The 23,643-nt window shown below is 45.3% G+C and overlaps 1 protein-coding gene across 2 annotated transcripts; it reads right to left on the bottom strand.

The window, feature by feature from the left end:
• Positions 1-7,904: 7,904 nt before the first annotated feature.
• Positions 7,905-18,271, bottom strand: CXXC1 (CXXC finger protein 1). Of its 2 annotated transcripts, none has more exons than XM_069747833.1 (14): positions 18,227-18,271; positions 15,275-15,384; positions 14,679-14,779; positions 13,448-13,581; positions 12,632-12,787; positions 12,280-12,435; positions 12,094-12,201; positions 11,819-12,003; positions 11,220-11,427; positions 11,001-11,111; positions 10,862-10,911; positions 10,168-10,264; positions 9,934-10,086; positions 7,905-8,448 (listed from the first exon to the last, which is right to left on the bottom strand). In XM_069747833.1, the coding sequence occupies exons 1-14, from the start codon at positions 18,227-18,229 to the stop codon at positions 8,302-8,304; spliced, it is 1,719 nt and encodes a 572-aa protein (XP_069603934.1). In that variant the 5' UTR covers positions 18,230-18,271; the 3' UTR covers positions 7,905-8,301. The 2 variants fall into 2 exon arrangements, with proteins under 2 accessions (XP_069603934.1, XP_069603933.1); XM_069747832.1 differs by having other exon boundaries at positions 18,139-18,228.
• Between the last annotated feature and the right edge of the window lie 5,372 nt (positions 18,272-23,643).

A 23,643-nucleotide genomic window follows, 5' to 3' on the forward strand; every position in this document is an offset into this window, starting at 1 on the left:
TCCCAGCGATCCTGGCGCTCCCCCTGCCGTCCCACGGTCTTCTGTGCTGCAGCTTCTTCCCCTCTTCAGCAGTCACGTGTGACCGCTCATTAGAGAAATGAATATGCGGCTCCACCTCCCATAGGGGTGGAGCCGCCTATTCATTTCTCTTATCAGCGGTGTCGGTGACCGCTGACAGGAAGAGCTGCAGCACAGAAGACCGTGTGACAGGCGGGGAGCGCCAGGATCGCTGAGACTAGGTAAGTATGTCATACTTACCTGTCCCCGTTCCAGCCGCCGGGCGCCGCTCCATCTTCCCGGCGTCTATCTCCGCTCTGACTGTGCAGGTCAGAGGGCGCGATGACGCATATAGTGTGCGCGGCGCCCTCTGCCTGATCAGTCAGAGCGGAGAGAGACGCCGGGACCGGACGCTGGGGAGCTGCAATCAAGAGAGGTGAGTATGGCTTTTTTTTTTTTATTGCAGCAGCGGCACAGATTTATGTGGAGCATCTATAGGGAAATATGAACGGTGCAGAGCACTGTATGGGGCAGTATGAATGATGCAGAGCACTATATGGGGCAGTATGAATGGTGCAGAGCACTGTATGGGGCAGTATGAACGGTGCAGAGCACTATATGGGGCAGTATGAACGGAGCAGAGCACTGTATGGGGCAGTATGAACGGTGCAGAGCACTGTATGGGGCAGTATGAACGGTGCAAAGCACTATATGGGGCAGTATGAACGGTGCAGAACACTGTATGGGGCAGTATGAACGGTGCAGAGCACTATATGGGGCAGTATGAACGGTGCAGAGCACTATATGGGGCAGTATGAACGGTGCAGAGCACTATATGGGGCAGTATGAACGGTGCAGAGCACTGTATGGGGCAGTATGAACGGTGCAGAGCACTATATGGGGCAGTATGAACGGTGCAGAGCACTGTATGGGGCAGTATGAACGGTGCAGAGCACTATATGGGGCAGTATGAACGGTGCAGAGCACTATATGGGGTAGTATGAACGGTGCAGAGCACTATATGGGGCAGTATGAACGGTGCAGAGCACTATATGGGGCACAGCTATGGGACAAAAATGAACGGTGCAGAGCACTATATGGGGCACAGATATGGGGTAATATGAACGGTGCAGAGCACTATATGGCACAGCTATGGGGAAATAATGAATAGTGCAGAGCACTATATGGCACAGCTATGGGGAAATAATGATCTATTTTTATTTTTGAAATTCACCGGTAAATGCTGCATTTCCACCCTAGGCTTATACTCGAGTCAATAAGTTTTCCTAGTTTTTTGTGGCAAAATTAGGGGGGTCGGCTTATACTCGAGTATATACGGGTAGTTATATTCTTATACATAGGGTCAGTATTATAGTATATTCTTGTACATAGGGGCAGTATTATAGTAGTTATCTTCTTGTACATAGAAGCAGTATTATAGTAGTTTTATTCTTGTACATAGAGGCAGTATTATAGTAGTTATATTCTTGTACATAGAGGCAGTATTATAGTAGTTATATTCTTGTACATAGGGGACAGTATTATAGTAGTTATATTCTTGTACATAGGAACAGTATTATAGTAGTTATATTCTTGTATATAGGGGCACTATTATAGTAGTTATATTCATGTACATTGGAGCAGTATTATAATAGTTATATTCTTGTATATAGGGGCAGTATTATAGTAGTTATATTCTTGTACATAGGAACAGTATTATAGTAGTTATATTCATGTACATAGGGGCAGTATTATAGTAGTTATATTCTTGTACATAGGAGCACTATTATAGTAGTTATATTCTTGTACATAGGAACAGTATTATAGTAGTTATATTCATGTACATAGGGGCAGTATTATAGTAGTTATATTCTTGTACATAGGGGCAGTATTATAGTAGTTATATTCTTGTACATAGGAGCAGTATTATAGTAGTTATATTCTTGTACATAGGAACAGTATTATAGTATATTCTTGTGCATAGGAGCAGTATTATAGTAGTTATTTTCTTATACATAGGGTCAGTATTATAGTATATTCTTGTACATAGGGGCAGTATTATAGTAGTTATATTCTTGTACATAGGAGAAGTATTATAGCAGTTATATTCTTGTACATAGGGGCAGTATTATAGTAGTTATATTGTTGTACATAGGAGCACTATTATAGTAGTTATATTCTTGTACATAGGAACAGTATTATAGTTATATTCATGTACATAAGGGCAGTATTATAGTAGTTATATTCTTGTACATAGGGGCAGTATTATAGTAGTTATATTCTTGTACATAGGAGCAGTATTATAGTAGTTATATTCTTGTACATCGGGGCAGTATTATAGTAGTTATATTCTTGTACATAGGAGCAGTATTATAGTAGTTATATTCATGTATATAGGAGCAGTATTATAGTAGTTATATTCTTGTACATAGAGGCAGTATTATGGTAGTTATATTCTTGTACATAGGAGCAGTATTATAGTAGTTATATTCTTGTACATAAGATCAGTACTATAGCAGTTATGTTCTTGTACATAGGGGGCAGTATTATAGTAGTTATATTTTTGTACATAGGAGCAGCATTATAGTTAAATTCTTGTACATAGGGGCAGTATTATAGTAGTTATATTCTTGTACATAGGGGGCAGTATTATATTAGTTATATTCTTGTACATAGGGACAGTATTATAGTAGTTATATTCATGTACATAGGAACAGTATTATAGTAGTTATATTCTTGTATATAGGGGCACTATTATAGTAGTTATATTCTTGTACATAGGAGCAGTATTATAGTAGTTATATTCTTGTACATAGGGGCAGTATTATAGTAGTTATATTCTTGTACATAGGAGCAGTATTATAGTAGTTATATTCTTGTACATAGGAACAGTATTATAGTATATTCTTGTGCATAGGAGCAGTATTATAGTAATTTTCTTATACATAGGGTCAGTATTATAGTATATTCTTGTACATAGGGGCAGTATTATAGTAGTTATATTCTTGTACATAGCAGTATTATAGCAGTTATATTCTTGTACATAGGAGCAGTATTATAGCAGTTATAGTCTTGTACATAGGGGGCAGTATTATAGTAGTTATATTTTTGTACATAGGAGCAGCATTATAGTTAAATTCTTGTACATAGGGGCAGTATTATAGTAGTTATATTCTTGTACATAGGGGGCAGTATTATATTAGTTATATTCTTGTACATAGGGACAGTATTATAGTAGTTATCTTCTTGTACATAGAGGGAGTATTATAGTAGTTATAGTCTTGTACATAGGAGCAGTATTATAGTAGTTATATTCTTGTACATAGAGGCAGTATTATAGTAGTTATATTCTTGTACATAGGAGCAGTATTATAGTAGTTATATTCTTGTACATAAGATCAGTATTATAGCAGTTATATTCTTGTACATAGGAGCAGTATTATAGTAGTTATATTCTTGTACATAAGAGCAGTATTATAGCAGTTATATTCTTGTACATAGGGAGCAGTATTATAGTAGTTATATTCTTGTACATAGGGGCAGTATTATAGTATATTCTTGTACATAAGAGCAGTATTATAGCAGTTATATTCTTATACATAGGGGGTAGTATTATAGTAGTTATATTCTTGTACATAGGAGCAGTATTATAGTAGTTATATTCTTGTACATAGGGACAGTATTATGGTAGTTATAGTCTTGTACATAGGGGCAGTATTATAGTAGTTATCTTCTTGTACATAGGGACAGTATTATGGTAGTTATAGTCTTGTACATAGGGGCAGTATTATAGTAGTTATAGTCTTGGACATAGGAGCAGTATTATAGTAGTTATATTCTTATACGTAGGAGCAGTATTATAGTAGTTATAGTCTTGTACATGGGGCAGTATTATGGTATTTATAATCTTGTACATAGGGGCAGTATTATCTATATACATAATTGTCTAAGGGGTACTTCCGCCTGTCTGTCCTTCTGTCACGGATATTCATTGGTCGTGGCCTCTGTCTATCATGGAAATCCAAGTCGCTGATTGGTCGCCGCAAAACAGCCACGACCAATCAGCGACAGGCACAGTCCGGAAGAAAATGGCCGCTCCATACTCCCCGCAGTCAGTGGCCAGCGCCCGCTCCCCGCACTCACTGTCCCCGGCGCTCCGCTCCCCGTAGTCAGTGTCCCCGGCGCTCCGCTCCCCGCAGTGTCCCCAGCGTTCCGCTCCCCGCACTGTGTCCCCAACCTTTTACTATTGATGCTGCCTATGCGGCATCAATAGTAAAAGAAAGTAATGTTAACAATAGTAAAAAAAAAAAAAACTCCTATACTCACCCTCCGTTGTTTGCTGAGGTGCTCGCTCCTGCCGCCATCTTCCTTTCCCAGTGATGCTTTGTGAAATTACCCATAACACCTAGCGGTCTCGCGAGACCGCTGAGTCATATGGGTAATTTCGCAAAGCATCCTGGGAGCGCCAGCCGCGCGCCCATCTGCACAGGATCCCAGGAGGCGGAGACACGGGACGCAGAGGAGCAGCGACGAGAATGGTGAGTATGTTCAACTACAAGGGGCCCTCGGATCGTTAGGTATGTTTATTTTTTAACCTGTGACATACGTGGCTGGGCAATATACTACGTCACTGGGCAATATCCTACGTGGCTCTGTGCTGTATACTACGTAGCTGGGCAATATACTACGTGGCTGGGCAATATACGTGGCTCTGCTGTATACTACGTCGCTGGGCAATATACTACGTGGCTCTGCTGTATACTACTTCACTGGGCAATATACTACGAGGCTGGGCAATATAGTACGTGGCTGGGCAATATAGTACGTGGCTGGGCAATATACTACGTGACTGGGCAATATACTACGTGGCTGGGCAATATACTACGTGGCTGGGCAATATACGTGACTGGGCAATATACTACTTGACTGGGCAATATACTACGTGGCTGAGCAATATACTACGTGGCTGTGCAATATACTACTTGACTGGGCAATATACTACGTGGCTGAGCAATACACTACGTGGCTGGGCAATATACTACGTGGACATGCATATTCTAGACTACCCGATGCGTTAGAATCAGGCCACCATCTAGTAGTAGTTATATTCTTGTACATAGGGGACAGTATTATAGTAGTTATATTCTTGTAGAGAGGAGCAGTATTATAGCAGTTATATTATTGTACTTAGTGGTAGTATTATAGAGGTGATATTCTTGTATCATCAGGTAAACCATCTCCATTACTGATTTTGGTGTCTGTAAATCCTCTGGAGTAGTATATAAGGCTGCATACACCTGATCCCTTCATTATGTTGGAAAGACTAGAAAACTAAAGGAGGGTATGGGAGCACTTGGGAGATATGCACAATTGTCACACCCCGATCACGGCACATCAGTAACATCCATGATGGAAGGCTAAGGGATATATCCTACTGTATGGTCGAACTCATTAAACCAAAATGAGGGGAGGAAATCTAGACAAGATCATCGTCAGAAGAGTCAGATTGGATTTTTAGGTTGTAATCATTATTCCCAAGAGGATTAAATGATCAGATTTTCTACACTTGCTTTTTATAAATGCTTGTTTGCATCCTCTGGTACTGGGCTCTTTATTAATATTCTAAGCATGCATCAGTAAATGTCAGATCTCCATTGTGTGCCTTCACCTGCACATTATATTCGCACACTGCTATGTGTTGTACCATTATGCACTGGATAGCTCAGCCCCGCAGCCACATTCCCTGGATGAACACTAACATCAGAACCATGCATACAGCTTCTTATCATATGCAGAGTACAGATAGAGGGGTATATATATATTTTGATTGATATCCTTTAGCTTTGTTATAGAACCTATCATTTTGGCTACTACAACCTCTGGCACCTGAGGAAATGTCTGCTCCCCTCTGGGCAGGCGCACACGATGGGGACAGGGAAGACCTGCATTATGGGGTGGAGTGATTTCCTATTGGGTGTGTGTCATCATAACCTTTGATCTGACGGTATATTTAAATGGCCAGTTATTCCAAGCTCAGGCTCACCACATGGGCAATCCTCGCACTACTACCGAGACATCAAACCTCCTGATGGCCCTGCAAGATGGAGAAGTGCATGGAGGCAACTATCCTAAGTATAAACATTTAGTAAGTGATCACCTTCTTACTAGACATTACAGTGGGCTCCCATAATGTGCACATACCTGATGTTCCCCGCATACGAGTCTAAAGTACTCTCAGTTATCACGACTGAATAGGGACAACTAGGGGTCGCCACATGTCACATTACTTGGGTGCCAACCACCATGGCTAGGCAGTACGCTCCAAGGTATTGGGGCTCACAGGTTGATGGCCTGGGATATTTATACAGTCCAGTATTCCTGACCTATGTACATGATCTACAGGCCCATTTAATATTACAGCATTGAGCACTTGATGCATTATCCTACATCAGCCTGCTGGACTCATCCAATCCATTCTGTACAGATCTACGTCACTGAATATCTGTGCAAAGCAGCTGTAGGTCATCCAGAGGCATCATCTCACGCTATTACTCTTATTGCACGGGAGTTGGTTGGTGTTTTTTAAAAATAGTATTCACTATAGATTTGTTTTAAGGGTTTATATGTTCACCTTACACAGTGACTGCACTAGCAGAATAGTGAGTGCAGCTCTGGAGTATAATACAGGATGTAACTCAGGATCAGTAATGCAATGTATGTACACAGTGACTGCACCAGCAGAATAGTGAGTGCAGCTCTGGGGTATAATACAGGATGTAACTCAGGATCAGTAATGTAATGTATGCACACAGTGACTGCACCAGCAGAATAGTGAGCGCAGCTCCGGAGTATAATACAGGATGTAACTCAGGATCAGTACAGGATCAGTAATGTATGTACACAGTGACTGCACCAGCAGAATAGTGAGTGCAGCTCTGGAGTATAATACAGGATGTAACTCAGGATCAGTAATGCAATGTATGTACACAGTGACTGCACCAGCAGAATAGTGAGTGCAGCTCTGGGGTATAATACAGGATGTAACTCAGGATCAGTAATGTAATGTATGCACACAGTGACTGCACCAGCAGAATAGTGAGCGCAGCTCCGGAGTATAATACAGGATGTAACTCAGGATCAGTACAGGATCAGTAATGTATGTACACAGTGACTGCACCAGCAGAATAGTGAGTGCAGCTCTGGGGTATAATACAGGATGTAACTCAGGATCAGTAATGTAATGTATATACACAGTGACTGCACCAGCAGAATAGTGAGCGCAGCTCCGGAGTATAATACAGGAGGTAACTCAGGATCAGTAATGTAATGTATGTACACAGTGACTGCACCAGCAGAATAGTGAGCGCAGCTCTGGAGTATAATACAGGAGGTAACTCAGGATCAGTAACGTATATACACAGTGACTGCACCAGCAGAATAGTGAGCGCAGCTCTGGAGTATAATACAGGAGGTAACTCAGGATCAGTAATGTATGTACACAGTGACTGCACCAGCAGAATAGTGAGTGCAGCTCTGGAGTATAATACAGGAGGTAACTCAGGATCAGTAATGTATGTACACAGTGACTGCACCAGCAGAATAGTGAGTGCAGCTCTGGAGTATAATACAGGATGTAACTCAGGATCAGTAATGTAATGTATGTACACAGTGACTGCACCAGCAGAATAGTGAGCACAGCTCTGGGGTATAATACAGGAGGTAACTCAGGATCAGTAATGTAATGTATGTACACAGTGACAGCACCAGCAGAATAGTGAGTGCAGATCTGGAGTATAATACAGGATGTAACTCAGGATCAGTACAGGATAAGTTATGTAACGTATGTACACTATGACTACACCAGCAGAACAGTGAGTGCAGCTCTGGGGTATAATATAGGAAAAGTATTGTATGTACACAGTGACAACTCTTTATGCAGATTACAGATATCAGGTCAGAATTATTACAATCTGTTAATAATGGAATTGGACAATGCACTAGCACTTGGCTTACAAATGAAATAAAATGTTGATACAGCTGACAACCATGGTACGTGCATGGCCAACCTAAACCTGTACTAAAAACATCCCCCTAAGAGTCAGATCCCCCTACACCTCTCACTCCGCACCCTACAGTAAGATCAGCTGTTAGTCAACTTTTGGTACAAAGTGATTATACGACACACACGTTGTCGGCACAAAATTTACAGTCTCTTAAAATGTGGGATCCACAATCTTAGAAAAGTTTACAGAAACACTGGCGGAATACAAAACACATCATTCTAGAAAAGCCCCCTCCCCCCATTCAGCGCTCGGTGTGTGTCCTCAGGTCCGTGGTGACAGGGTCATGCTGGATGGTTTGGTGTAACATGAGAGCCAGGAGGCCAGCTCGATTAGTCATCGCCATGCGGACATTGCGTTCCTGCTCGAACAGTTCATCCAGTTTGTACCACTGTGAAGACAGGAAAGGAGACAGTGCTGAGTGAGCGACCCCCTGGATCGGGCACATAGGAACGCGACGTTCTATATCTTTAGCAGATGATAAATGTAGGATCACTAGGGGCTTGAGAACAGGGGCTCTAAAGCGGTCAGTATGAATGGAGCAGTAGTGAGCAGGGGGGACCCCTCCTAACTAATTTCTGAGACTCACTGTCAAACCCTTTAGGGTATGTGCACACGTTGCGGGTTTTTACTGCGGATCCGCAGCGTTTTTGATGCTGCAGATCCGCAGCAGTTTTCCCATGCAGTGTACGGTACCATGTAAACCTATGGAAAACAAAAACCGCTGTGCACATGCTGCTGAAAAAAACCGCATGGAAACGCAGTGGTTTATTATCCGCAGCATGTCAATTCTTTGTGCGGATTCCGCAGCGGTTTTCCATCTGCTCCAATAGAAAACTGCAGATGGAAAACCGCAGCAGGATCCGCATTAAAAACCACGGTAAATCCGCAGTAAAAACCGCAGCGGTTTTTCACTGCAGATTTTGCAAATCCGCTGCGGAAAATTCCGCAATGGAATCTGCAACGTGTGCACATAGCCATAACGGGTTATTTGCTAGCCCCAGGATAGTTGACCTCCGCTCCAATTATTGTCTATGGGACTGTCGGAGAGACCAATTACAGAGATGAACCATATCTGGCAGTGCCATAAACAATGAATGGAGCGGAGACCAAGCATGCACAACCCCTCCAATCTAGACATCACAATGCTCAGTAAGTTATCGCCTTACCCTATGGATAGGCAATAGCTTCCATTCATGTGACTTTTTTTTTAAACTTAATAAGCTTGTCCCCCCCCCCCAAAAAAAAAAAAAAAACTTCCCTAATGAAGTGCCACCAATATTTGGCAAAGTATGTGAACTCTTTAACAATCAAGGAACATATTTGTCCTGAAGTTTGAAACTAAAACCAATGCGATTGAATAAACATATGGTCCTTAAAGGGCTTAGGCACCGATCAGTCATCCATTGCTCTCTAGATCTGCCATTTATGTCAATGGACGGATCCATTCACAGCAGAGTGAGCCTTTTCTCACTGACCAAATTGTGGTCAATTGGGTTTTGTTTGGACCATGAAGAACAATAAAATGCAATAGTTTTCCAACCTTTATTCCTATACTCTGGACCTGCAGGCGGAGTGGACCTGAACCCGTAGAAGCGTTGTATCAGACGTGAAATGGCCGTCATCCACAGATTTCCTCGCTAACCCTGCACGCCAGCTGCATATCCCGAGCATCGCAATAAACGGTGCGTGCTGCATTTCTTTTTTTGGATGACTGTTGCACTACTCTTTTGCTGAGCACCACCATATTCCTTATCTTGATACCGCATAGGTTCACAGAAGGGTGAATGCTTAAATGAATAGGAATGGTGCTGAAGACTGGTTCTCCTTGAACAATAAAATGTAACCCACAGCCGCACACCAATAAGGCACGTACCACGCGGACACGCTCCAAGTCAACCTCGGCGCGGCGGAGCTTCTCCCAACAGTAATGGCGGTTACACTTCCTCTTTGGGACTCGGCAGAATTCACCTGTCAATTCAAAGACGTCCTTGACGATGGGGCACCCGCAAACCTCATCAGCTGGCACCTGGGTCAGGGAACACCCCCAAAAAAATTATACATCACGGTCTACGGCAAATGCTATCAGTAACGCAATGTACATGTTTACCTTTGGGTCTCGGGAATGCTCAGGGCACAGCACCTGCAGGCGTTTGCAGTAGGTTTTGCTCTGCGGGTTGTACACATCACAGAACAGACGGGTCGCCCTGCAAACAAAAAGGTTTTGAGAAAGGAAACCAGAGGAAAATAAAACGGAAAGGGTTCTATAGGGCTGTCCCATCAGCGGGCTTCAGTACACAGGCTGCCCTACATGCGGAATACAGGCTGCTAGAAACAAGAGAAACCTTCCTGTCCACCACCAACTAATGTGTCCAGGACTTGGCTTGTCAATATCAGAAACTCGGCACCACCACTGCGTCTGAAAAGTCAATAATTCATGGAGACAGAACGCCACAAGTCTGAACTCTATCCGTGCCCATTATCGGATAGTGCGGCACAGCTCCTATTAAAGTGAATGGGAGCTGAGCAGCACGACAATACACAGAGCTGTGCTGCTCCAGCTCTGTACAAACAGATGATTGATGGGGTCACCAGGTGTCGGACCCCCACCAATCTTAAAAAGTCATTAATATCTACATCTTCAACGACCCCTTTAAATTATTTCTTTAGTGTTCTGCAGCAGCTGGAAATTAAGATGTTGAATACATAGTGCAGCTGCTGAAGAACCTCTTTTTTAAAGGAAAGCAGGAGCACTTTCAATCGGTGACAGTCATTTCACATAAGAGAAGGAGCTTAAAACCCACCCTTCAATTCTTGTTGGGTACATGGATCCAAACGAGGTCTGACTTTCGTACTGGTAAGCAAAAAAATAAATAATAATATATAGTATGCAAGAAAAGCAAACCTAAAAATATTCAGGGTGATGCGCTGATTATTACTAACCTTGGCATAACAGCGCTCCATGTGCCTTAGTGCAACTTTTGGGTTAATCGGATGACCACAAGACACACAGAAAATCTGAAGGTCGGTATCGTCACTGTCACCATCATTGGTCTGTTAAAAAATCATATATATAAGTATATATCTGAGCAAACAAAGCCATTACTTGTTCATAGATCCCCTCCCCCCCATCCCAAGTCAGCGATCCAATGCTGTTCACACCTCTTCGTCCTCTCGTATCTGCTGCTGCTTGGCTTTGGTGATTAAGGCTTCCAGCTCGTGAAAGCGTCGCTCCATCTCCTGCAGTTTGGTGCGTGCCTGCTGCTGTTCCCGACGGATGCGTTCCAGTAACTTCTTGCCTTGCTCTTCGGCGACACACGGACTCTGCTGCCACTGCTGGATCCGTTGGGGAAGGATCTCATAGATGCGGCTAAATGGAAGGAGGAGGCAGAGAGAAAGTAATTTCCTTGTGCACAGCATCAGCCCAGGGTAAAGCTTGACAGCCTCATCTATTTCCATCTGGAAAATGTCATCACTTAATGATCGGTGGGGTTCGCCTTGTAGGACTTCCACCAATCCTGAGCTTGTCACATTGATAATTTAGATATGTGATTAGAGATTACAGTCTTTGCCTGCACACCAGTGCCCTGGACACAGCTCTATGAAAGTGAATTAGGTAAGCTGCAGTTTCCTGCACATCCAGGTGGAGTTACTCAGCAGGGACATATAGTAAAGGAGCAATAGCGCTAAAGCCCCACTCATTCTCAGGATCGGTGATGGAGAAATGCCATCACTTTATTACTGTGAGCTGATGAACTCACTTGGCCGCCAGCTTCATGCCACAGTCATCTGAGCAGTACTTAGAGCCAGTCCTGGCTGGCTGCACACAGTTGGGTCCCAAACACTGGCGCTGAGAGGAGTAATCTCGGTTTTCCATGCGTTCCGAGTGCTTAGCTTTGTCCTTGTGTCTCTGCTTTTGCTTGTGTCGCTTGTATTTATCATCTTTCTATAAAGAAAATAGGAAAATTAAGTGTGGACGGGGCTGGATGTGCAGCTCATACAGGGGACACTACGATGGTCCCTTTTGGTCATTTACCTTCTTGTCGGATTTCTTCTCTCGCCTCTTCACGTGCTTGACCTTGACGGCTCTTTTTCTCAGAACAGAGTCCAGAAATGGCATGTCGTCCGTGTCGCTGAGCCAAGGCTGGAAGAAGCACAAGGATGTTTAAAGCAGAACCGGACCCATAAAAGCCTCCATAACCGCATTAGGAAGGGAAATTACCAGGTTATGATCATCAAAGGCTCCCCCAGCACAGAGATCCCGATACAGATCTGGATCCAGGGGAAGCTCGTCGTCAGACAGCGAGCCGGCTAGACTGGGCGGCTCCGGCGTGTCCCTGTATGATGACTGATCGTCATCCTTCACGCGCAGCATTTTCTGAATGAGAAGTACACCCAAAGTAGTAAAAATACATCACCGTATGGAAAAAAAGTATTTTAATTGTCTGTTAATGGGATAAGAGTGATACATGAGCATATCCAGACTGTGCAATTTACATCGAATTAAAAGTCGGTTCACCAAAATATTAACTAAACACTAATAAAAAAGAGGAAAATCCCTTTAACTTTCCTACCCTTGCTCTGACTTGACATTGCCTGAGACGACATTTCTGACGGATCTTGTTGGGACCCCCAAACTTCTTCATGTCTCTGCAGAAGTCACACTGGCCACAGTCCTCCGTTCGGCAGCACGATTCACAGTCCCCGCACATGCGAGCCGACCGCTTGATCTGTAGCGGAAAAAGTCACAGAAGACATAATTTTGCAACTTCCTGTCCCACATTAATGATCACTATGTTAAGGTGGTCATACACAAGATGATTCCTGGCCAAACCCATCAACTTTAGTAGGGAAGAATGACCATATAATGTATATAGGGTTCTCATGACTCCTTCCTGTAGAAAAATGTTGGGGACAAAAAGGGTTGGACATGTTGGATTTTAATATGACTGAATCTCTACTCTTGTCATGTGACCTGGCATAAACTTATCTCCCTCGGGGCTCATTCTGACATCAGCGATTTTTATCATATGTAAAAACTGTCCAAGTTTCATCAGTGTTTTGATCAGTCTGTCAGGTTTTACCAGTTTGATCAGTTTCCCACGAATGCAAAAAAAAAAAAAGACGTTTTTTAAGCTTTTCCTGAGTCCCTGAAAAACAGACAGCAAAAAGATGGTATCTCATATACTTGCACATTAGATCAAAATCGGCCATGTATCAGTGGTGAAGACCACAAAACTACATGGCCATAGACAATACCAGGCATGAATACTATCTGTGAAAATCAAATAGAACTTGTACAAGAATGATGTCTGAATGAGCCCTAAGAATCAGTCAGCAGCTTCTTCCGCTCGCCTGCACAAGACAGCATTTTCCAGCTCGTGCATTACTTTGCCTCCGCTGCCGGTGCTGTTTCTCCTCCGATCGTTCCTTTGTGGCTCCTCGTTCTCCTCTCTATCGGTGTCTCTCTCCCGATCTTTGGATTTCTTGTGACGATACTTGATCTCCAGAAGAGGATATTTCTCTAAATAGTAAAAAGAAAAATTGAGTTCTCTGACTTTTTAAATTCAAAAGATTATAGCCTGATATTACTAAAGTCTCTAAAGATCTAACAGCTAAATCTTATAATCATTGCTCCCTGCTGATTCTCCTGGATCTCTGCGGCATTCGACACAGTGGATCACCAGCTCCTCCTCACTATGCTCCGCTCTATAGGCCTCAAGGACCCAGCTTTCTCAGTTCCGCTTCATGCTCACTCTAAAAGCTCTGAAAAGGCTGCACCCAGTAAACTAAGTGATACATCGTTGGATTCAGCTTCTCTTTTGCCTACCTCAGGTTACTCTCAAATGAGGTAGCAGAAACCTGCTGACAGATTCCCTTTAAGTATCTCCCCTATTTCCTCATAGATTGTAAGCTTGTGAGCAGGGGCTCACTCCTTTTAGTATCTGAGTCATGTGTTATTTCGTAATGTCTTTTATTGTCTGTACAAGTCTCCTCTGTAATGTAATGTAAAGTGCTGCGGAATATGTCGGCGCTATAGAAATAAAAATTATTTTTAATAGACACCCCTCTCATCAGATCGATACTGATTCTGCATTTTTTTTAAACTACGGTACTACAAGATCCCATTTAAAAACATTTCTGGGCTGCCATGTGGATAACCAGTGTATATAAAGTAAGGCCGGGTGCACATGATCCGGAAGTAGCAGTGCTTTGGATGCAGAGAACACCGTTTATTGAATGCAGATGAATTCACATGTGTTCACTGAACCATGTGGATTCACCTCATTTAAATACATTGTATGGGTGAAATTTCTCTTGCGGAGATTAGCGTCCCCGCAAGAGAAATTGACATGCTGTGGTCTGGAAAGTCTCAGCGAGGGACCCGTGGGCGTCTGTGGACGCATCATAGACATGGCATTTCTTTAAATCCCATCCACTATGCTGGAACATCTGGACGCTGCAGGTTTGATGCTGCATAAATACGCAGAGTCAAACCCACAGAAATTACTGATCGCGTGCACATTCCCCTACAGGTAGGAGATTAACAGATGTGGGCAGAAAAGAGGAATAAGAAATGAGCAGGCAGTGACCAAGTCACCAAAGTACCCAATACCTCACCTCGGCACTGCATGCAGTACCACTCCCGAATTGCCTTTGCCATTTTCTCGGTAATATTAATGCAGTGTCCATGGAACCATTCATTGCAATGATCGCATCCTCTGAAAAAAAAAAAAAAAAAACTTCAGTGAAATTGATATTGAGAAGACACATACAGGGACACAGTCCCACATCTGGGGTCAGGAAATCCCCTCATACTGGAGATTTGTCACTGTAAATGTCAGGATTTTCTACCAATTCACATTTGCAACTTTATATATATATATATATATATATATATATATATATTTAAAAAAAAAAAAAGCAGAAATCCAGTTTGACGCATTCACAGATGAATTGATTATCAGTAGTCTTCTCAGACTCAAGGCCAGTCCAGACTTTGTGGTCTGTAATTATATGTGTGGAATCAGCCTAACAAGTGTTTGCGTGGGGTTATGACTGGGCCTTAAAATAATGGGTCAGGGGTCTTAGTTTTCAGTGAGAGGTAATGGTGACTTTCCATGTATTTCAATGGTGTGAAGGAAACTAGAATGACCCACAGTGCTTACAATCAATGGAATCCAAACAGTGAAATCTAAGCCCCAATTCTTACTTACATCATAAAGCAGTTGATGTCCGGTTTCCGGCACACACAGTACACCGGTGCATTTTCTCCATTTTCAGTCTCACCCAGTCCTGCCATGTCTGGGTCTGAATATTCACTTTCCTATAAACAGGAATATATTATATCAGACTCAGCCTTTTATTATAGCAGTATATAAAAGCATGGCTCACTGGTAACAGCAGTGGCCACCAGCTTACGTGCAACTACTGTGCAGATCCATAGCATAGGGAGGGTGAGGCCACGGTCACACGTTCAGTATGTGGTCCGTATTTTACATCAGTATTTGTAGACAACCAGAAATGGAACAATCAGAGGAAAAGTAACATAGAAACACGTCACCACTTTTGTATTTTTCACCCACTGTTGGTTTTGGATTACAAATACTGATGTAAAAAAGAATTACCAAATACTAAACATGTGAACATGGCCTTATAGTGATAGCCTTGGACTATCCTCACATTGGTGACAATTGCTTCCTTACATGCCCCATTTAAGAAATAATTGGACTGCTGGACAATGTATACCACCATTACATTAAGGCTATATTCACACTTTGCGGATTTTGCTGCGGATCCGCAGCGGATTTGACCGCTGCGGATCCGCAGCAGTTTCCCATGAGTTTACATTTCAATGTAAACCTATGGGAAACAAAAAACGCTGTGCACATGCTGCAGAAAAATCCGCGCGGAAACGCTGCGGATTACATTCCGCAGCATGTCACTTCTTTTCTGCGGATTTTCAGCTGCTCCAATAGAAAACTGCAGTTGAAAATCCGCAGAAGAAAACGCAGTAAAAACCGCGATAAATCCGCAGTGAAAACGCGCTGCGGTTTTCACTGCGGATTTTGGAATTCTGCTGCGGAAAAATCCGCAGTGGAATCTGCAAAGTGTGAACATAGCCTAACAATTGTTCTGTTCCCATCAGTAAGTGTTTTCTTTTGTAAAGAATTGGCGCTCAGCCAAGGGTCTGAATGCACCGTAAGTGATGAGTGGAAACAGTGATTATTATCAGGACCTGTCTGGCTTGTGGGTGGATGAGCAATAGGTCCACAGGTGAAAACCCAACGCAATAACGCATCGCTTTTCATGTAGGTAAACGGATTATCTCATTGTTGTCCGTTTCCCTGAGCATCCAGGTGTTTTCAGAATGGTAGAAGGCCGCAAGTCAATTGCCCAAGGGTTAACTTAAAGGTACCGTCACATTTAGCGACGCTCCAGCGATATAGACAACGAGCCAACCTAAACTAGATCGCTGGAGCGTCGCTGTTAGGTCGCTGTAGAGATGTCAAACACAGCAACTCCAGAACGATGCAGGAGCGATCCAGTGACGTACTTATCGTTCTCGCTGGATGTTAGCTCTGTGAAAAAACATTGCAGGCATCGTTGCTTTTGCTGTCAAACATGAGGAATCACGCCGACCTGACGACCAAATAAAGTTCTGGACTTTCAGCTACGACCAGCGATGTCACAGCGGGATCCTGATCGCTGCTGCGTGTCAAACACAACGAGATCGCTATCCAGGACGCTGCAACGTCACGGATCGTTGTCGTTCTCGTTGTAAAGTTGCTCAGTGTGAAGGTACCTTAAGAAAATTGATGTGGATCCAGAGTAAGACCCCCGCTTATGTAGCGAGAGACTATTCCCTCCAACTCCACATACATGAGGGTCAACTGAACATTGTAGGTCTGAGCTAACTACCAATGACTGGCTGGAGGCTCTCCAGACTTTTTTTAGTCCCTGTAAAAAAAAATATATATTTTTTTTTTTATAAACTACATTTTATTACAGAGAACACAATAAAAATCACAAATGTGCTGTCGACTCGACTGTAATTTTCACGTTACAGGGTGTGAAACATAAACATTATAGAACGGGGCGCTTTACACGAAACCCTAAACAGCAAAGAAAAAAAAAAAAACACACAACTTCACCGGCATAAGGCTGGTTTCACATTTGCGTCTATGTGCGCGGCGTATTATCAAAAACGCATACAAAAACGCATGATAACAGTGTTTTTTTTATAAGCATCAGTTTACGCATGACGGCAAAATAAAACGCAGTGTGTGCATGCGTTTGCGCTTTTTATGCGCATGCGTTTGATATTTCCAGGAGGGCGTGTCTCAGTGGGCGTGTCTAAAGCAGTTCCTGGACATGCGCAGTCCGAAGTACGCAAGCGCAGCGAACGCCTGCGTTCCCATAGACAGTAACGCGTTTTTTTTAACGCACTCATCCGCATGCCTGCGCATAGTTGACGGAAATTTGCCGCCTCAAAAATTCCAACATGGTGCGTTTGCCGCACACCGCGAAAAAATGCATGCGTAAGCAAACGCGGGCGAACGCATGCACCTGCGTCAACAATGTCAACCTTATGAAATCAAGAGCCATGCGGATTTATGCGTCAGAAACACTGTGGGCACAACCGCAAATGTGAAACCGGCCTAAGACAAAGCCTCGTCCAGGCGCCGTGTGCGAAACACTGTTAGAAAATATGGATATTACAAAAATATGGATCGCTGCAGAAAAGCAAAGAAGCCGAGATGGGGGTGGGGGGAACAATTGGGCTGTCAAGAGCTGGTCACCAAGGGGTTAAGGCGCCACCTCGTAATCACGTGACCAAGACAGATGTCAGAATGTAAACAATGACGGTTCAGAGTCACTGACAGCAAGCAGAGGGTCTACAACGTGACAGCAACCCAATACACCGAGGATGGCAGAAAACCGCACAAGGGGGCACAACAGCCCCCACACTAGCTGACTGACTGCAGCCATGGCCACACACAAAGACAAGACGCTCCGGAGTAATGGCCGCCCCCATACAGATCCGCGCACGACACTCCCGCCCGGAGGAGACCCTTACAGCCATGGTGGGGGGCGCACATCGTGTGTAACGGGAGGTGGGGGAGGAATAACCCCGTATTTACGGCACCAAAGAGATGTTTTCTCACCATAACCGCCTCTTCCGGTCTGCTGTCTCCGCGGCAACCAGCGCAGCTTCCGGTTCCGGGTTAAAAACCCGATGACGTCACTAAGGGTTCAGTATAAATAAGATGTGAAGCAGGACGTCTGTGAAGTATTATTTATCAACACTTCTCCGTGTACAATACTGGAATGGCTGCTCCCCCCAAGTATACTGCGGTATCAGGGCTTGCTGGGAGTTATAGTTTCCACGCAACTAAAGGTGTAACACAGAGCAATGGCGCCATTACAATATGTGCTGAGGAGAGGGGCGATATGCGCGCTATGAAAGCTTCATTGGGCGCTATGTTCAGTTCTCACAGCCGTGTGAGGACTGTTTAATGGGACTAGTTGTGGTTTTGAATGACAACATTCATTTTACCTTATAATCTGTACCGAAGAATTGAGAGGAATAATGAGCGACCGCCCTGCCGGTGTATCCTGGGTGGGCCTCTTACTGTGTAGTGATAATGGCCCGGTAACGTGGCTCTCTGGGTCAGCCGCCCTGCCGGTGTGTCCTGGGTGGGCCTCATACTGTGTGGTGATAATGGCCCGGTAACATGGCTCTCCTGGTCGGCCGCCCTGCCGGTGTTTCCTGGGTGGGCCTCTTACTGTGTGGTGATAATGGCCCGGTAACGCAGCTCTCCGGGTCGGCCACGCTGCCAGTGTGTCCTGGGTGAGCCTCTTACTGTGTGGTAATAATGACTCAGTAACACAGCTCTCCGGGTCGGCCGCCCTGCCGGTGTGTCCTGGGTGGGCCTCTTACTGTGTGGTAATAATGGCCCGGTAACGCGGCTCTCCGGGTCGGCCGCCCTGCCGGTGTTTCCTGGGTGGGCCTCTTACTGTGTGGTGATAATGGCCCGGTAACGCAGCTCTCCGGGTCGGCCACCCTGCCAGTGTGTCCTGGGTGAGCCTCTTACTGTGTGGTAATAATGACTCAGTAACACAGCTCTCCGGGTCGGCCGCACTGCCGGTGTGTCCTGGGTGGGCCTCTTACTGCGTGGTAATAATGGCCCGGTAACGCGGCTCTCCGGGTCGGCCGCCCTGCCGGTGTGTCCTGGATGGGCCTCTTACTGTGTGGTAATAATGGCCCGGTAACATGGCTCTCCTGGTCGGCCGCCCTGCCGGTGTTTCCTGGATGGGCCTCTTACTGTGTGGTAATAATGACCCGGAAACACGGATCTCAGGGTCGGCTGCCCTGCCGGTGTGTCGTGGATGGACCTCTTACTGTGTGGTAATAATGCCCCTGTAACGTGGCTCTCCGGGTCAGCCGCCCTGCCGGTGTGTCCTGGGTGGGCCTCTTACTGTGTGATAATAATGGCCCGGTAACGTGGCTCTCTAGGTCGGCCGCCCTGCCGGTGTGTCCTGGGTGGGCCTCTTACTGTGTGGTGATAATGGCCCGGTAACGCAGCTCTCCAGGTCGGCCGCCCTGCCGGTGTGTCCTGGGTGGGCCTCTTACTGTGTGGTGATAATGGCCCGGTAACGTGGCTCTCCGGGTCGGCCGCCCTGCCAGTGTGTCCTGGATGGGCCTCTTACTGTGTGGTAATAATGCCCCTGTAACGTGGCTCTCCAGGTCAGCCGCCCTGCCAGTGGGTCTCTTACTGTGTGGTAATAATGACCCGGTAACGCGGATCTCCGGGTCGGCCGCCCTGCTGGTGTGTCCTGGGTGGGTCTCTTACTGTGTGGTAATAATGACCCGGTAACGCAGCTCTCCGGGTCAGCCGCCCTGCCGGTGTGTCCTGGGTGGGCCTCTTACTGTGTGGTAATAATGGCCCGGTAACGTGGCTCTCCAGGTCGGCTGCCCTGCCGGTGTGTCCTGGGTGGGCCTCTTACCGTGTGGTAATAATGCCCCTGTAACGTGGCTCTGCGGGTCAGCCGCCCTGCCGGTGTGTGCTGGGTGGGCCTCTTACTGTGTGGTAATAATGACCCGGTAACGCGGATCTCCGTGTCGGCTACCCTGCTGGTGTGTCCTGGATGGGCCTGTTACTGTGTGGTAATAATGACCCAGTAACGCAGCTCTCCGGGTCGGCCGCCCTGCCGGTGTGTCCTTGGTGGGCCTCTTACTGTGTGGTAATAATGACCAGTTAACGCAGTTCTCCTGGTCAGCCACCCTGCCGGTGTGTCCTGGGTGGGCCTTTTACTGTGTGGTAATAATGACCTGGTAACGCGGATCTCCGGGTCGGCCGCCCTGCCGGTGTGTCCTGGATGGGCCTCTTACTGTGTGGTAATAATGACCTGGTAACGCAGCTCTCCGAGTCAGCCGCCCTGCCGGTGTGTCCTGGGTGGGCCTCTTACTGTGTGGTAATAATGACCAGGTAACGCAGTTCTCCTGGTCGGCCGCCCTGCCGGTGTGTCCTGGGTGGGCCTCTTACTGTGTGGTAACAATGACCAGGTAATGCAGCTCTTTGGGTGGTTCGGCCGCCCTGCCGGTGTGTCCTGGGTGGGCCTCTTACTGTGTGGTAATAATGACCTGGTAAAGCAGCTCTCCAGGTCGGCCGCCCTGCCGGTGTGTGTCCTGGGTGGGCCTCCTGCTGCACTTACTGTGTGGTAATAATGACCCGGTAACGCGGCTCTCACTGTGACACTAAACTTGTTCGGTATTTTTCTCTTTGGTACCAACAATAGATTCTGAAGTTTTGGAAAAAACTTGTCACCGTACTTTGAGTCCTGTAGTTATTTGTCCATTGCTGGAGACGTGTTGGTTTTTCTTTTACTTAATACGGAGATAGTTTACAATATTTCAGACACCATATTTTAGTGTCTTCACAATGGCTGCAAGTCCCAAGACCCCTGAGCCTAGATCACTATGGAAACCTTCACTTAAAAGGTTATTCCCTCTTCACGATGCGATTTTGTCAGATGATGCTTGTGAATATAAGCACGTTTGCAATTTACTGCTTTTTAACATTTGCTGCTGTTCTTGTGATACACATAGTGATGAGTGAACGTGCTCTCATGAGGTGTTATCCCAGCATGCTCGGGTGCTAACCAAGTGACTTGGGCATGATCGAAAAATAAAAAGTCCCCGCGGCTGCATCTCTCATAGCTGTTCAACAGCTAACAAACAGCCAATCCCCGCATGTGTTGCAGCTGTTAACAGCCGCAATGACTCAAGCATATTATTCAGTCACACCGAAGACACTCATTAACACCCGAGCATGCTGAGATAACACCTTATACAAGCATGCTCTCTCATCACTAGATATGAACACTTCTGGTTACAGCTCTTTGCCTAGGAGACAGACAGCAGCAGTGGTCTATTGTAAACGCTGCGCTCAAGCTGGCCAACAATACGCAGTAACCAAACTCCAGCCATCCTGGTCAGCTTCAAAACAAGGGCTTACAAGTTCAATAGAAAAAAAAGCTGGTACGCACTGCACATGCTCTGCTGTTTAGCAGCAGTGGTTGGTCTCCAAGGTAACGTTTTTTTATTTTTAACTAATGAGACACTTTTACGGCCAAGGGGGTAAGGCTACTTTCACACTAGCGTCGGAATCTCCCCGTCGCAATGCGTCGGGCAGAGATTCCGACGCTAGCGTTTAACGCACTGCACAACGGGGCAGCGGATGCATTTCTCCGGCGCATCCGCATGCCCCATTGTGAGGTGCGGGGAGGTGGGGGCGGAGTTCCGGCCGCGCATGTGCGGTCGGAAAAAGCGGTCCGTCAGGAGCAAAAAACGTGACATGTAGCGTTTTTTTGCTCCCGACGGTCCGCCAAAGCACGACGCATCCGTCGCACGACGGATGTGACGTGTGGCAATCCGTCGCAATGCGTCGTCAATGCAAGTCTATGGGGAAAAAACGCATCCTGCAAGCACTTTTGCAGGATGCGTTTTTTCTGCAAAACGACGCATTGTGACGGATTGCAGTTAACGCTAGTGTGAAAGTAGCCTTAGAATGTGGTTGTACTAATTATTTATTTTTTAATCAATGTTGTTGTTTTTTTGTACATTAAATCCTTTTCTTTTTAGTCCCATTAGTGGACATGAACGTTCTTGATCACTCATAATACACAGAGATACTTCTGGATTGCAGTGTATTATGCCTGTCAGTAGAGTTGAGCAAAATGATTCACAGGACCCCAGTCCAGCTGCCACTTTGATAGTCCATAGCCAGCAGACCTCCTCCTCATTGCCAGGCCCGGCGCCATGTCATGTGTGCGTCATATTGCAACAATGGCACTGGACAGGGTTTACTAATCAAAAGTAGTCTGGATGCCGGCAAGTAGAAGGTTCACAGGGCTCTGATCCGGCAGCCTTGGACTATAGGTGCGGCTGCTGGACCAGGGTCCTGCAAATCTTTTTACCCAACCCTACCTGTCCAATAAATACTAACACTACTGAGGAGACTGTGCCAAATACGAGACCAAGATGGCAGCGATGGGGGGCCATTGTTAGCCCCCTATATGCCCCTCATTACCCTTCATTCGAGAACTGTTTAGATTCGTGTTAATAGTACCAGTGTGCTGTATAAATTGTGCCAGAGTGACCTTATTAATAGCGTCCGTGTATTTATAAATAGTGGCGTTGTTGCCCTTTAAATAGTTTGAGTGCCCCCATAGGTAGATCACTCCTTCTACTTTATGAGTAGTTTTATGGAGACATGAGAGGACACCACCAAGCTTGAATTTCTGTCTGGGGTTGCCGGAGTCATTTTCTTGGACTATGCACCATTTTTGGTGACTATTCCCACCTGCCCCTCTTCTCGAGCTTCCTGTGAGACCGAGCACTCTCCGCATCTCAACATGGTACATAAGTGCGGTATATCCTCCTCTCGGGATCAGCCGCAAACAGTGATTGAAGGCCTGGCGTGAATAATTCATCTCCGCATTCCTCTGCTGGCTCTCAGCCGCAGATTTCCATCATTCATCCCCTTACACAGCAGTAATCAAGGAGATCTTGGGGCTTCCCAGAGACTCCATAATGTATGTGCTCGCCGGGCCTGATTCATTATTTGTTGGCTTGTGGGATTCTTTCACCATTTTTGCGCCAAATTCTTCAGAAATGTACAACGTGGTTCAACGATCTTTATTTTTGTCTTAATCCTTTTTTTTAATACAACTTTTCAACGCAAAAGGTCTTCAGCAGTGGCTCCTAAGACAAAAATTGGGACGGTCTAGGACTGCCCGATATGTCGCAAGCCAATGCAACATTTTTTTGTGTGCGCAATTTGTTAATTTTTATGCAAGGAGGGAGACGAACCTGTCACATGTCGCCCGCTTTCGTGGCAAAAACTGTGACTTTTCCTGGAATTTAAAAATGGTTGCCACGCAAATGTATGAGCATTTTCTTTCCTAGAGGAGATTTGATTTCGAATTACACTTTTCATTTAACCTTAATAATGTACTATGAAAAAAGTTGGTGACAAAAATGCAATATCGTTATTTTTTGGGGGAATTTGTAAACAAA

Source organism: Ranitomeya imitator, chromosome 2, assembly GCF_032444005.1.
Source record: "Ranitomeya imitator isolate aRanImi1 chromosome 2, aRanImi1.pri, whole genome shotgun sequence".
NCBI lineage: Eukaryota > Metazoa > Chordata > Amphibia > Anura > Dendrobatidae > Ranitomeya > Ranitomeya imitator.